At 58.3% G+C, this 15,181-nt stretch overlaps 1 protein-coding gene across 4 annotated transcripts in view; it reads right to left on the bottom strand.

Annotated features, from left to right (window-relative positions):
* Nucleotides 4,695-15,181, bottom strand: part of ATP2A3 (ATPase sarcoplasmic/endoplasmic reticulum Ca2+ transporting 3) — a 34,310-nt gene continuing 23,823 nt past the window's right edge. Inside the window, exons 17-22 of one of the 4 annotated variants that reach the window (XM_018064437.1) lie at nt 14,794-14,879; nt 10,102-10,235; nt 9,591-9,708; nt 8,952-9,069; nt 8,607-8,697; nt 4,695-6,082 (exon numbers count right to left, since the gene is read on the bottom strand). In XM_018064437.1, the coding sequence (XP_017919926.1) occupies nt 6,019-6,082; nt 8,607-8,697; nt 8,952-9,069; nt 9,591-9,708; nt 10,102-10,235; nt 14,794-14,879 (611 nt within the window). In that variant the 3' untranslated portion in view covers nt 4,695-6,018. Of the gene's footprint in view, nt 6,083-8,188; nt 8,407-8,593; nt 8,698-8,951; nt 9,070-9,590; nt 9,709-10,101; nt 10,236-14,793; nt 14,880-15,181 lie in introns of those variants that run through there. The other 3 variants (XM_018064436.1, XM_018064435.1, XM_018064434.1) reach the window with 3 other exon arrangements.

Consider the following 15,181-nt stretch of genomic DNA (forward strand, 5'->3'; position numbering starts at 1 on the left):
GGGGTGGGTTGGGGCAAGTCCTGTGTGAGCTCTCAGAACACCAGAGCTGGAAGCTTCCCCGCAGCTCCGCCTCATTCTGCAGGTGAGGAAACCGGAGCTCAGAGAGGAGAAGTGAATTGCCCAAGCTCACCCTGCATGGTACAGAAAGCCCCCGCTTGAAGCAGGAAGGTCTCCCTGGCCCTCCCTCAGCCCAGGCAGGGTGTTCTCAGGGTTCCGTCAGCCCTTCCCCCTACCCTGTCCAAGCTGCCCCACCCTGAAGTCTGATAGGAGTCTTCTTCCTGGCGGGGCTGTAACTGGGAAATCACTCTGGGCCCGGAGCCAGGTCCCAGGGCTGGGAATCCCAGCCTCTTGTCTGGGTAGAGCGGCCTTCTGGACAGCAAGGGACCCCCCACCCAGAGGGTAGGCCTGCAGCTCCTTCCAGCTGGCCCCCCAACCAGGCCAATCACCCCCATTAAACAGACTTATCTTGCACAGAGCACCCACCAGTCTCAGGCTCAACTCTTGTCCAATGATGCTACCTGCAAGAGGGCCTGGCGAGTCCACTTCCTGGGCTTTTCTAGGAAAATCCAGAGATGCTGGGAGGCAGAGCTGTGGTAGCCACATCCCTTTGGCTTGATCTTGACCCCAGACAAAAGGATCTGTCCTCTTCCCAGCTGACCTCATGGCCCTTGGACTAGCAGGCCCTGGACATGAATTGCTTGCGATGGGAGGTGGGGTGCTGGATGCTGACACTGAGTCTGAACCATTTCAGGAGGGTTGCTGGGACTGGATGAGGGGGTGTGGTGGGGGAAAGGAAGGGAGCAGAGAGGAGATGAGAAAAGAAGGAGGAAAGGATGAGGGATGGAGGAAGGGAGGGAGGAAGGGAAGGAAGTCAGGCAGAAGTTCTCCCATCTGCGTCTGTGCTTTTCACACCCTCACATGTCTGCCCCCTCCTCCTCCATCTCTTTCTCCCAGAAGGAGCCAGGCTTGCTGACAGACAGATGGACCCAGGGACAAACCGGCTTGCCTGGAGCACACACATGAGCTCCTGTTACAGTCTTGGTTCTGACCCTGACCCTCAGAAAACAGGACACCCTGGAGAACGGTCTCATTTGGGGATGTTATCATAACCCCCCAAACAAAAAGAAATAAAAGAAGTTCTATTTCTTTCCCCAAATTCCTGTCCTTGCAAATAACCCTGCAGAGTAAGACAGGCAGCTGATAGAGTCAACATCCCTTCACCGGTTCTAAAATGCATCTTTCCATGGGCTGTGCTTTCCTAACCTTAGCCCCAGCTTCAGCATCCCCAGGGACAGATATCTGTGTTTGTTCTAGACATCTTGGGGCGTGAGGGAAGCCTGGAATGCTGCGGGCTTTTCTTTATAGCAGCCTTAGCTGGAGAATCACCGTTTTACAGGTAAGGCCACAGAGGCTCTGGAAGTTGAGTGCCACTGTCACACAGCGACTAGCTCCCATGTCTGCTGGTGGCCAGGAAGGAGGTTCCCCAAAGTCTGAGATCTTGGCCCAGAGCCCACCCCAAGACTCCAGCCCTTGAGAGCCGCCAGACCTGCCTTATAAGCCCAAAGGCCGAATGGCCGGCTCGGGCACTGGGCCGGGCCTTGTAGGGAGAGAAGGCATTGCTGCCAAGCGCTCGGCCCCATGACGGCCTCCCCTGCCTGGCTAAATTTAGCGGCTCTGTGAGCATGGAGGGGGCCTGTGTGCCTGTCCTGGAGGCCAGCCCAGGCCCTCAAGGGGGTCGCAAAGTCTCCAAAGAGTCTTCTTGGCCATTCAGCGTCCCAAGGTTGCAGAGGCCACACCACCGCCCGAAGAGGAGTTCAGCCGAAGCTCCCCAGACCATCTGGGCCAGCCTCAGTGTCCCAGGGACTTACCTGGTACCTCAGCCTCTCAGATACCGGCTGGAACAGGGCCCTGGGCTGGTCTGTCTGGACTGTCTGGGGGACGTGAGGGGAGAATGGGCATCCATGCGGAGGCCACAGCAGGGGTCCCCAGGCTGGCATCTCCCCACTGCCCGGACCTTGCATGGCTTCTCTGGCCTCTTCTGTCCCCAACTATGGGCCATGATCTGGCTGGAGCCCCCCTGCCTGAGTGTCCGGGGCATCACAGCCCCCTGGTTCTCCTCCATGCTTGGGGGTCATTCCCCCTTGGCCCTCAGCCTCTTCCTGCCGCTGGAACGTGGGGCGATTTGGGGCTGGCCTGGGCCCTTGCACTGCACACTTAGCAGGCACACACCCAGAGGTCCACCTCCTGCTGATGCTGAAGATGCTACACCCACAGCAGCCACATACCCACCGCCCCCTCTGGCCCCCACTCTTTCTTCTAAATCAAACTGCATTAGGGTGTAAATTTGTTGTTGTCGTTCAGTAGCTGGGTCGTGTCCGGCTCTTTGTGATCCCATGGACTGCAGCCAGACACTCCTCTGTCCATGGGATTTTCCAGGCAAGAATACTGGAGGGGATTGCCATGCCCTCCTCCAGGGAATCTTGATGGAACCCAGGTCTCCTACATTGCAGGTGGATTCTTTACCATCTGAGCTACCTTACATGCAATCACACATACCCATTTTAGTCACACAGTTTGATGAGTCTTGATAAATGCCTGCAATGCCCCCCCACCCCCACCCCAATCCATCACTCATGAACCTTCCTCCTGCCCCTTTGCTGTCAATCTTCTCCGGCTCCCAGCCGGGCTCTGTTGCTCTGTTACTAGATTTGTTTTGCCTTTTCTGGAATTTCACAGAGCTAGAATCGCTCAGTATGGGCTCCTTTTTCGTTCCGATTTCTTTTCCTCAGCACCAGGGTTTTCAGCATCATGCATTCTGTTGCATAGATGGATGCGCTGATTTTTATTGCCGGTGGGGGGGTGGTGTTGCCGTTCGACTGTATGGACACACCACAGTTTGTTTATCCTTCCCCCGTCGATGGACGTCTGGGTTGTTTTAGTTTGGGGCCACAGAGAATACAGCTGCTGTGGACCCTTGGGTTCAGGTCTTTGTGTGGACACATCTTCATTTTCTGTGTTTGCTCTTCCACTTCTCCCAACGTAGCCCGTGGGCCTCCCTCCCAGATGTGGGGTGTAGTGGAGGGGCACAGAAGCACAAAATCCTGGCCTCTGGAGGGAGCAGCAGGAAGGCCATGGCATTTTGGTGGCTGCCATCCCTGATCCAGAATGAAATAAGCCGGGGCTTTCCCCGGAATTCCCTCCCGGGCCCGCGCCCGTGAGGTAGGAAACCTCTGTTTACCTTGGCCGCCCTGTCTTGGCCCATCAGGCTCCATGCCGTGTGCTGGACAAGGCTGGACTTGGGCAGGCCTGAGGGGCAGGGGCGGAGGCAAAGCAGGCTTGGGCACGAGCCCCAGAGGCTGCCAGGAGCCCTGGAGCCCGCCTGTGTCCTGAGCAGACCCCCAGGCCCATCACAGGGCCACTCACTGCCTGTCTGTCAAGATGAAGGCCAGTTAGATGATCAAGCCAGAGTGAGCCATGCCTGGCCCATCTCGTGGAGCTGGTTGAGGACGCCCGAGATAAGGTGTGTGTAAAGGCTGTGTTCTGAGATGGACCTTGTACAAGGGGGAAACCTCCTTTTCATTCCCAGGTCCTGCGGTAAGCTGTATGCCAAACCCTGTCCCCCAAATTAAACCTGGCAGCTCCTAAGGGCAGCTACAGCCTGCTTTGGTCATGGCCAGCTTCCTGGATGCCCCATCTGTGCCTTCACAGGGTCCTCTTGCTCAGAGACCTGCATGTGTGGCTTATTGCTCTGCAGCCACTGCTAAGAAATTCTTTGAGACTTCCCTGGCGGTCCAGTGGTTAAGACTTCACCTTCCAATGAGCAAGGTGTGAGTTTGATCCCTGGTCAGGGAGCTAAGATCCACATGCCTCAGGGCCAGAAAACCAAAACATGCAAAACAGAAGCAATGATGGGGCAAACTCAACAAAGACTTTAGATACGCTCCACATCAAAAAAAGGAAGAAGAGAAATTCCTTATCTTTGAACAAGAGGCTCCACATTTCCACTCTGCACTGAGGCCCACTGGTTACGGAGCTGGTCCCACCTCTGGCCCTGCGGGCAGGGCCCGAGGCCCCTTCCCAGGGCAGTGAGTCCTCCTTTCAGAGGAGAAAACGAGGGAGGCAGGGGACCTTGGCTCTTCCCTTCCCAGAGACCCCGGTCCCAGAGGGCAGGGCCGTCTGGGCGAGTCAGGAGTTCATGACAAGCAGCCTCATGAGGCCCCTGGACAGTGTGCACCTCAGGAAGCCCTTGGGGGGATGCATTCGAGTGGGGCTGGTAAGGACCAGAGATGGATGGCACCTGAGGGAGAGACAGGACCCATGGAACAGCCGGGGCTGGGGTCCCCTCTGCAGGGAACACGGGACCCCTGATATTCAGGCTCCAGGCCCAGCCCTGCTTCCCATGGACTCCTCCCAGCCTTGTTTCCCCATGAATCACATGTAAAGGCCTTTGATCACGTGCACAAACTGTCAACCGTGGTGCACCTGCGGAGAAGGCAGTCATGTCAGAGACTTGACTCCTGAAGTCAGGGTCTCCCCTGCCTCGTCTGACGAGATCTCTGGCTGGGGGCATGAGAGCCCCAGATCTTGCTCACGGATCCTGGGGGAGGGGGACGAAGGGGTGGGAGCCCCCAAAGGAAGCATGGAGTGGGCAGAGGGGGGCCCGCTCCCCAGCAAACACAATAATGACTCTCACGGCCCCAGACACTCGACCTTTATTTTTCTACCAGACTGAAGGTCAGCAGGTGGGTACAGGCCCCTGCCCCTCCTCTCAGCCTTCCTCCCCTACAAAGACATGGAGACTCCGGGTTCTCTCACTTTCAAGAGAAGGGAGGGCAAAGGCTAGGGGGAGGGGCCGCTGAATGTTGAGCCCATCTGTCTGCAAGGCAGGCCGAAGGGGCTTCTGATTCTGGGGACCAGGATGGGACGTGGGTCTTGATTTACATGTAAAAGAATCACTCTGTACTCTCTCGAGGAGGGGCAGGGACGCAGTCATTGCTCACTGCTTCTGTGCCGAGCTAGTCTTTGCCGGAGGGGCAGGAGATGAGTGCAGAGAAACATGTGTCCCTCGAACGCTCTCTTCCCTCCACGGAGGTGATCCAGGTGCTCATGGGTCCCTCCAGCAAGGACGGAGGGAGGGAATGTGCCCTTGATAACTCGCCATTCTTAGTGACAGACACCCTTCTGGCTCATGGGGGTGCGGGGGGCAGGGGCAGAGACTAAGGCCAAGGGTCACCCGGCCATGCAGAGGTGGGGATGGCTGAGCCCTGGGCTGGGTGGCAGGGCAGTGTTCAACGACCCCAAGGAGGTCTCAGGTCTCAGGCGGCACGAGCACAGAAGGCAACTCCATCCTCTGCTTGGCAGGGCAGGCAACGCAGAGATGGCGTGTTTCGTTTGCTTGGAACAGAGAACCCTGAGTCTGCAGCTGAGGCGGGTAGGCTGGCCGTTTCCCAGGAAAGGGGGATCCCTGCTCAGCCCCCCTCCCCCACTCCTGTGTCCCTCTCTGTGAGTCTTCAACTCCCTGCATGGATAAACAACAGGCTCAAGCCCTCGTGAGTCGATTCCAAGGAAGCGGAGTGGAATGGAGGGGGCTGTCTGTCCTCGCTGTGCACGGCTGGGTCCGGATGTCACCTCTTCACCCCGGGGCTGACCAGGCCCCAGACCAGGCACTCACTAAGAGTGAGATCAGAGTGGTTCCCAGAACTCCATCAGTGTACACACGCCCGTGGGTTGCTAAGGGCATGCCCCGCCTCAAAGCAGGGGAAGCCTCAGAGTGTGAGTGTGCGTGCTTGTGGATCCGGGGAGGAGGGCTCTGGGCCAGCTCTGGCCTCTGGGCAGGCCCCTCGCGGGCTGCAGATCCTGGACTAGAGCCCGGAGACCTGAATCACAGAGCCCCCAGGCAGGCGGGAGTGGGGACGGAGACCCCAGGCCAGGCCTGGTGGTGAGCCCAGTGAGCAAGCAGGCGAGTGTGCAGGCGGGTGGGGGGTGGGGGCGGCGGAGGCGAACAAGGCTTGGGCACTGTCACTCTGAGGTACATGCTGGAGACTCCACTCTGCTCCCCGCACTCACTTCTGGCCCTTGTCTTCTGGAAGAAAACCAGAGAGCGTGTGAAGACGTAAGTGCGGGACACACATCCAGGCTGGCTCCCTCAGGCCCCTTCCGGCCTCCTTTTCTCTGGGGAGAGCCCCACTCTTCCACAGCATCTCTCAGTCGGCCCCCAGCCCTGCTCCATCCCTCTAGACATCCTCGGGGCTTCCGTCACCCGACGTATTCCATCAACACCCCCAGAGCATCCGATGTACCTTCTCTTGGTTTCTAGTTTGGTGAACCACCACCCACCAGGAGGAGGTCCGGGAACCAAGGCCACCCTGACGCCTCACCCATCTCTTGTCCTCTGCCGCCTCAAGGCTTCTCACCAACACCCTCCTGCCCCTAGCATCATGCCGCAGACTCAGCCCACCACTCCCTTCTATGGCTCCCTAACTGCCATCAGAATAAACCCCAGGCCCACCTCGCATCTTGAGCCCTCCCAGATCAGTCCATACTCAATCTCTCCAGGCCTCCTGCCCCCCTCAGCAAGGCCCACAGGCCTCCGCCTGACAGATACTCAGCCACACCTGGGCACAGCCAGGAGATGGGGCAAGGGGACACCCCTCAACCCCCCGGGGCTGACCCAGCACCCACAGTCCTCTGCAGGGCACACTCCTCATAAATCGTGGGGAAGTCACGAGCATCAGTCCTCTGCAAAACTTCCCTAAAAGGCCATCAGGCTGGCTTGGGAACATAACAGGGTCTCCCGTCTCACCCCTGCCCTGGATGCCTTTAGGAGACCCAAGGGACTGCGGCCCTTGGGACAGAGCTGTCTGGGCTGCCAGCAGGCACACTCCACCCCATCTCTTTGATGTGGGCATAGATGCCCAGCCTGCAGGCCCCACACCACTCCTGACAGCTGAGCATCACACTCACAAGCCAAGCCTCACCAGGACCACAGTCAACATCTCAGGTTATTGGTGGAGGTGGAGGCACTGCCTGGGACCAGCTCACCCTGGGCCTCAGTGTCTCCCCTCCCAGACCAGCTCTACAGGCCCCAGCAGCCTCCCTACCTCTAGCCTCGCACGCCATCTGCCCTCCATGGTGATCCCAGTTCTTCCTATGCCTCCGCCCTTCTGTGGCTTCCACTTCCCTGAGGACAATGTCCAGGGTCCTTACCTTGGTAACCGAGGCCCCTGCCCCATTCTGGCCTCACCCCTGTACCCTGCACTCTGAGCCCCAGCCCCACTAAAGAGCCCAGCTCCTTCTCTGCCAAGTTCAATCCTCCCCTTTCAAACCTCTGCTCAAACCCTACCTTATCCCCAGCCTGGCAAGGATGCTCCCTCCCCTGTCCCATCCTGCTAGGGGCCCGCTCCTTTCCCCAACCCGGCCAAATCCTCCATCATCCAGCAACCAGCACTAGAACAGTGCTTCCGGAAACAGGCTTCTCCCCTTGGCTGAGAAATATCCTCACTTGGGAGTTTTCTCAAGAAAATGTGCGGAATCTCTTGGCCAAAGAAAGTCTTGAAGACATGAAGCTGTCTAAGCTGCCCACACCCCCAGGAGGCATGACTGTGGAGGTGAGCAAGTGTGGCCAAGGTCAAGCCTTCTGGGTGGACCACCCCCCGACTCTGCGCTCCAGCCAGAGTTGGGGGTCCCGAAGATAGAATTTCAGATGACAGAGCCGGCTCCTCCTTCACCTCCCCTGGAGTGTCCAGCATGCTCAGTCGTGCCCGACTCTTTGCGACCCTATGGACTATAGCCCGCCAGGCCCCTTGGTCAATGGGACTCTCAAGTGTCTGGGGGGGCGGGCAGAAAGAACCCCGCAGCAGGCACAATGCTGTGTCCGGCTCCCCTCCCCGCACCCGTGGGCTGGAGCCTTGCTTTGGCTCCCACTCGCACCAGCTCCACTTTCCGCCTCTGGCTGAGCCCTCCTTTTCCTCCACCATGTCTGGTCACCCTGTGGACAGACCTGGGGTGGGCCAGCTTCTCCGGAGAGTGGAGGCTGACTTGTTTTGGCCTTTTGAATAAGACAAAATATTTGCAGTACCCAGGAGGGCTGGCCAGCATGGGAGATGGGGGCTGATTGATTACCTTGGCCCCTGTGGAATGCCAGACACGTGATCTATTTATAGTCCCCCACCCCCACCCCAGGCATCCCCCCCTTGGCCTGGGATACATTCCTGCCAGAGGTGGCCCTTAAGGACCCACTCAGCTGCTCCAGCACAGGCCTGGGTCATCTCTGGGCCTAATGTGGGCCAGCAGCCTGGCCACAGACCCAAGGCCTTGGCTCAAAGTCCCAGGAAGAGGGAGTTTCTCACCCCTGCTTCCTCCCTCTCTGGGCAGCTCAGAGAGTGAGAACGATCCCACCTCCCTGCCCTGGGAGGTTCAGAGCTGCCTGCTCTTTGAGCCCCTGGCAGAGGCGGGTAGAGACGGACAGCATGCCCCAGCCCACCCCTCCGCACACCGCCCCCCACCCTGCCCTTTTGCCCTCCATTCCCAAGGTAAGGCAGACCCAGAGATGGGAACTCAGAAAATGCCCCTTTCACCCACCACAAGGTGGTGCCAATGAGGCCGACCCTGTGTGGTCTGGGGTCCCAGAGGAGGCAGTCAGCGGCTGCCCAGTCTGTGTCTGGGAGGCTGTCCTGAGAGTGCCTACGTTGCGACAGGCTCAGCTCAGAGAAGTCAGAGGGGAAGACCCAGAGGAGGGCACAGCAGGCCGGGCTGGGCAGGGCTGGCAGCGAGCGAGGAGAGCGAGGTGGCCCAGCCCTGAGCGGTGCTCCCGTCAGCCGCCCAGTGAGCCCAGTGGCCCGGCCCCTGCAGTGCAAGACCCTGCCGACACCCACTGCAGACTGGGGGCAGAGGCAGGCAGGGAGGCGGGCTGGAGGCGAGCAGGTAGGGGGTGGTCTGGGGCCTCCACTCACCATCCACGTGCTTCCGGGACAGGTACTTGAGAGCCTCGTCAAGCAGGATGACAGGCAGAGATATCTGGAGCACCGCCACCCACTGGCGCCCATTCAGTGGGGTCACTTGGAAGATGAGCTGAGATGGGGGCATCTTAGTTAAAGGAAGGAGTGCCCAGAGCCCCCCACACCCACTGCTTCACACACCCCTGGCTACCGTGGACACCTCACAAGCACGTCTAAGACGTGCCCCCCATCCCGCCTCCAGATCTGTGTCCCCTCAGTCCCCTCTGCCCCTGGCGTCCTCCCCTGCGCTCCCCGCAGGACCAAGTCCTGTCCCGGTGGGAAGTGGAGGGATGCTGCACTGGCAAAGGGCATCGTCTTTCCTCCTGCCCCAGCCTTGGGGGACCTCTTTTTTCTTCTATTTTTTTCTCCTGTTCTGTTCCCCAAGTCTGGGGGGGGATGTCCTTAAGTGGGGAACACATCTGGCTGACCAGGGTCCAGCTCCGTCAGGTCATGGAGCACCATCAGACCTCTCCCCCATCACAGCCACCAGGCAGTTTCACAAAGAGGCCCCAGAAAGGCCCAGCCTCAGAGGGGAATTAGGGCCCTGTGACCCCAGGAGCCACAGGAGGGGAGCAGCGCTGGGCAGCAACTCACAGGCAGGGGCGGCACAAGCAGAATGAGGAAGTGCAGGGCCATAGACATGGCCACGGCCGCCAGCAGCCAGGGGTTCAGCCAGGGCGGCATCCGCAGCAGTGACTGGTTCTCCGACACGCTGTGGAGGGCACAGGGGGCACTCACCTCAAGCCAGGATGCGGGCAGGGCCCACTCTGGTTCCCCACCCATCACCCAAGTGAGGTGCAGGGAGGAGCTGGTCTGAGTTTGAGCATCGTCCTTTAAGATCTGGATCACTTCTGGGAATGCAGCCAGGAGGGGTGTGTGGCTATTGCCCACTCAGCCCCCAGGGGCCAGTCCTGGGGCTCGGACCCCCTTTCTCTGACCCTCAGACCTAATCCTGGTGCTTCTACTTCCTCAGACCTCAACCATGTCTCCCTTGATTGCCTGGATCCCAATTCTAGCCCCCATTGGATCTCAGAACCCTCCTCTGGACCCTTCTGACCCTCAGCCCCCGTCCCAGCCCCCGCTTCAGGCCCCCCTACCAGCCCACCTGTTCAGGGCATTGCACATCTCAATGGTCACCAGCACAGACAAGGCCATGGTCGTGGGGAAGCGTGATTCAAAGACCTCGCAGTCAATGCCAGCAAAGAGCGGGTTGTCCTCGGAGCACTTCAGGAAGTTCCTCTGGGGGCACCCAGGTGAGATGGGGTGCAGGCAGAAAGAAGAGTGGCGGGACCAGGGCATGGGAAGCCTCACCGCCCCCCTCACCCTCAGCTTACACCTGAGGATACCGTACAGCCAGTGCTGCTGTGGAGAGGACCCAGGGAGGGGTGCTCGCTCACCCAGGATGGGGACAGAGGGGCTGCACTGTGCCAGGGGGGAGGGCAAGATGTTCTGCGGTGGGGTTGTGCTGAGCAAAGGGAAGAGCAGCTGGTATGAGGCTGGGGAGGACGGCAGGGGGCCCTGGAATCAGGGGGTGAGGGCCTGAGTATCAGAGGTGCAGGGGTTGGGGGAGGCAGTGATTAAATGAAGCCACCAAATGAGCTGGGCTTCCCGGGTGGCTCAGAGAGTAAAGAATCTGCCTGCAATGCAGGAGACCCGGGTTCCATTCCTGGGTTGGGAAGATCCCCTGGAGAAGGAAATGACAACCTACTCCAGTATTCTTGCCTGGAAAATCCCATGGACAGAGGAGCCTGGCGGGCTACAGTCCATGGGGTCGCAAAGAGCCAGACACGACGGAGCGACTAACGCCAAACAAGTAAATGCATATGAAAATCGATCAGCAAAATTATACTTGAATAGAATTCACCTTCGGCTGGTAGAAGATGAGGCTGTGAGCGTGCGTGCTAAGTCGATTCAGTCATGTCCAACTCTTTGCAACGCGACCCTATGGACTGTAGGAGCCAGGCTCCTCTGTCCTTGGGATTCTCCAGGCAAGGATACTGGAGTGGGTTGCCATGCCCTCCTCCAGGGGATCTTCCTGACCCAGGGATCAAACGCAAGTCTCAGGTCTCCTGCATTGGCAGGCAGGTTCTTGACCACAAGTGCCGCCTTGAAAGCCCAGAAGATGAGGCTACTGGGGCCCCAGTCATGATTATTAAATAAGATTCCATTCACACCTCTCTTCATTTCTGCCACTGAAATTGAGCTCTACCGACCTGCCCTTCGCTCATGACAAGGCCTAACACATGCATGGTCAGGTGCAGGCTTGCTACACAGCTTCTCCACAGTGAACAAGGAGCTCTCAGGACTCAATAAGGGAGGTGGCGCTTGCCCCTGTGGCCCCAGGGGAGTTTTCTTCCTGCCCCTGAACCTTGCTCTCAGAAGCCGCTGTAACAAGATGCTGCTGAACTGAGGCCACTCGTGAGAACTTCCGTCTCATTCTCTTCCGCACCACGGGGATCGACATGGACATTCACAACCATTACACAGCTCTGTTCTCCAACATCTGGCCCCTGGAATCTCCTCTGAAACAGTGATCCTTTTAAGATTACAGTTTAGAAATGAGGGCCACGTGCTGCGAAAATAAGCCTCAAAGAGAAATCTGTAAAAGGATCGGCGGCCTGACCTCCTGCCCAGGAAATCCATCCCTCATTCCCCACATGGCATAAACGTGGGTAGAGCAACTCCGTCAGCCTGAAAGAACTGCTGGTTCTTTCCTCTCTCATGCACGATACAAAATGATAAAAGACTATGGCTTGGCTAGACTTCTCTCTTGACAAAGAGATGGAGAGGAAATTTCTCCGAAAAAAACTGAGCTCCAGTATTTGGGACAAGTGCAGTTTTATTTGGCACTGATCACAGGGCAGAGAAAATGCCCTAAACTTTGAAACCACCCAGCTGGCCAAGAGGACAAATGTTCTTTCGGGTTGCGTCGCCACCGTCAGGCCTCACCTCCAGATCTTAGCAGTAAGGACCTTCCTCAAACGTGCACGCGCAAATGCCAGGCACACACCTCCCATTCGGGCACACGTGGGGCTGCATCCCTATGCCCGTGCACAGGGGAGACGAGAATAGGATGACGTGGAGGCGTTCCAACAGATCCACATCCCGGGACTTCCCTGCTGGCACAGTGGCTAGGAGTCTGCCTGCCAGTGCAGGGGTCACAGGTTCGATCCCTGGGAGATTCCAACTGCCACAGAGCAACTAAGCCCTGCACGACTGAATTCCACGTGCCCTAGAGCCTGTGCTCTGCAAAGGAGAAGCCAAGACAATGAGAAGCCCATGCATCGCAACGAAGAGCAACGCCTGCTCCCCGCAACGAGAGAAAGCCCACGCACACCAACGAAGCCCCATCACAGCCATACAAAAACAGAAACACCCTGCCCGGCTCCGGCCTTCTGGGTTTCAGCAGAGAGCACCTGCACCGCGCCTGGGTCGTGGGCCGCAGTGTGGCCTACTGCACCGTTTGCTAGAAGGGGCTCAGGGGCTGGAACTCCTGCCTCCCAGCTTCATCGTGAGCACCCCTCCCCGGGGGGTGGCAGGCCTGTCCCTGCCTCCCAGCTTCATCGTGAGCACCCCTCCCCGGGGGGTGGCAGGCCTGTCCCTGCCTCCCAGCTTCATCGTGAGCACCCCTCCCCGGGGGGTGGCAGGCCTGTCCCTGCCTCCCAGCTTCATCGTGAGCACCCCTCCCCGGGGGGTGGCAGGCCTGTCCCTGCCTCCCAGCTTCATCATGAGCACCCCTCCCCGGGGGGTGGCAGGCCTGTTTCTTTGGGTGAGGCTACTGCTCTCCCTACTCCTTCTCTTGGCCTCCCTGGCTATTTCCCATTCGCCTTCACCTGTGAGCCTCCCTCTGGGTTTCATTAACATTTACATAGCTCTTGCCACGGGCCAAGTGTTGGTTTAGGCACTTTATACGGGGTAATCGGGTAATCGTCTGGATAGCCCCATGAGGCAGGGTCTATTACCCGGTTTATATGGGTGGAGAAGTGAACAGAGAGGTTAAGTAGCCTGTTCCAAATCACACAGCTCGTGTGTGACAGAACCAGGGTGTGAACCTGGGCACCCGGGATCCAGGATCTACTCTCCTGACTTTATTCAGCATTCCTCCGGGAATGCTAGCGGGGCTCCGGGCACCTCTCCTGAAATTCCAACACCTGCAGCTGAGAGTTCTACTTTAGGTCTAAGTCTTGACCACCTCCGAGTTCCACAGCCTCCTGCCTTTTCTCTGCGGAAGCATGGCTCACTGTACAGTGTGACCGCCCATGTCCCTGGCTCTCTCCCCCACCAGACGGGACACTCTCTGCAGATACTCTGCCATTTCAGTCACCGCCGTTGCTCTAGCAGTTTGCGCCTGGCACAGTCAGTGCCTAACAGCCGCTTCTCGCCCAAGTGGATAAATGAGAAATGGAATGACCCGAGGACAGTTGGGAAGGCGGCGCCAGGGGGACTGAGGATGGACTGGTGGTGGGTGTGGGATGTGTGTCTAGCAGGACTCCAGGGGTCTGGCGTGGTGGCCAGGGAGAAGGTGGAACTGAGATGCACATGGAAGAAGAGGGAACTGTTTGCAAAAAGGCAACTGATTTTGACTTCGGACTTGGTGAGTGCACTGGGACCATGGGATATCCCATAGGAGGTATGCAGCTGGCTGTATGGGACTGCTCAGAAGATTGACATGGGGGGAGGTCCCTGGGGATTTGGGGTTCATAGCCCAAAGGATGGTGATAGTGATGGGACAGGAGGAAGGCTGTAGCAGGACGGTCAGCACGCCCCCACTCTCCACCTGCTGCCCCCACAGGAGCTGCAGGGGCAGGTGTCTGATCCATCCGCCGAGGGCTGGGGGCCACCAGCCTTTGGGATAGGGGTCTGGGCCCAGGCTCTGCACTGCTGCCAGGAGGGGAGGCCCATGTGCTTGAGGGCTCGTGGGAGAAAGAAAGCACCCCCAGCTGCCTCCACCTAGCTGTGAACCCAGGAAAGAGCCCTCACACTGCCCCTGGTGGCGGGGAAGACTGCGTTTCCCTGACACACCCAAGACGGGGGCAGGAAGTCGGGGTCCCTCTCTTGAGCTCTTCTGTCTACCGGAAAATAGAAAGGCAAGCACACCAGAGGAAGGAAAGTCTACATCCAGGCAGCTCTCTCCTTTAAACTAGAAACCCACCTCTGGCTTGGCCAGAATTGCTGCAACGGTTCTTTCAAGCAAAGGAGATGCGTTAGCTGCTCAGACAGAGGGACAGATGGACAGACAGCAGTTGAGGTCAGGATGGAGGTGGCGTCTCCTTGCTTGCTTCCAGAGCTGGGTGAACTAAGCCAGGCCTGTGGTGTGCATCTGCCAGCCAGGGGACTTCAAGAGGTCAATGGTTTCTTTCCCCAAGAGACAGGTTGGCTATAGAAGCCTGGCAGATTCCTTCCCTCCACTATTGATCACTTCAGTCTGACCCTCTGCCAAAAGTTCCACCATTTAGGTGCTCCGATCACTGAGCCCTCAATGTTTGGGAAGTTTCCCAATAAAGGTAAGGATTCCAGGCAGTGAAGCCCTGAGGCCCTCTGTAACTGAATGACAGGGGGAGCGAGCAGCATCTTCTCTGGCTCAGGGGCTGTGCTCCTGTCTCTGGGCTTCTGGAGGCTTCTGAGCTTGTTTCCTTAAGTGGTGGGTGTCTACAGGTGTGCAGGGGTGGGGAGGGACAGCCACTGGCCTCCCGTGGGGTTCTGGATGCCCTCTATTCTGGAACTCCAACAACAACATGGGCTGTGAGTTCTACCTCTCAGATGACCCCAATGGGCTTCCTGGCCATCCCTTGCTTACCAGCTGGTAGAAGGTGACCTGCGGTCCCTCGGCATCATATAGGAACCACCAGGTGGCAGCAGCCACTGTGGCCAGGCCGACGTACACTGCGGGGAGGGCAGGAAGAAACTGGCTATAGGGGACGCCTGTGGTTTTCTGGCATCTGTTTCCCTTTCCCCATAATTTGCTCAATCTCTCTCCCTTTAGTATGCAGCACCTCCCTCAGGGTCAGCAGTGGCCCTGATGGGCAGTCAGCATCTGCTCCATCCCTGGCCACAGTGATTGGCAAGGAGATAAGCAGTGACACAACATGGGTGGAGAACAGGCCCGAGAATTTCATCCTGTTTCTACAGGAGTCCTAGGATAAGACTCTTTCTTCTGCTTTATTTGGGATTGTAATGCGGCAAGT

This window comes from Capra hircus, chromosome 19 (assembly GCF_001704415.2).
Source record: "Capra hircus breed San Clemente chromosome 19, ASM170441v1, whole genome shotgun sequence".
NCBI lineage: Eukaryota > Metazoa > Chordata > Mammalia > Artiodactyla > Bovidae > Capra > Capra hircus.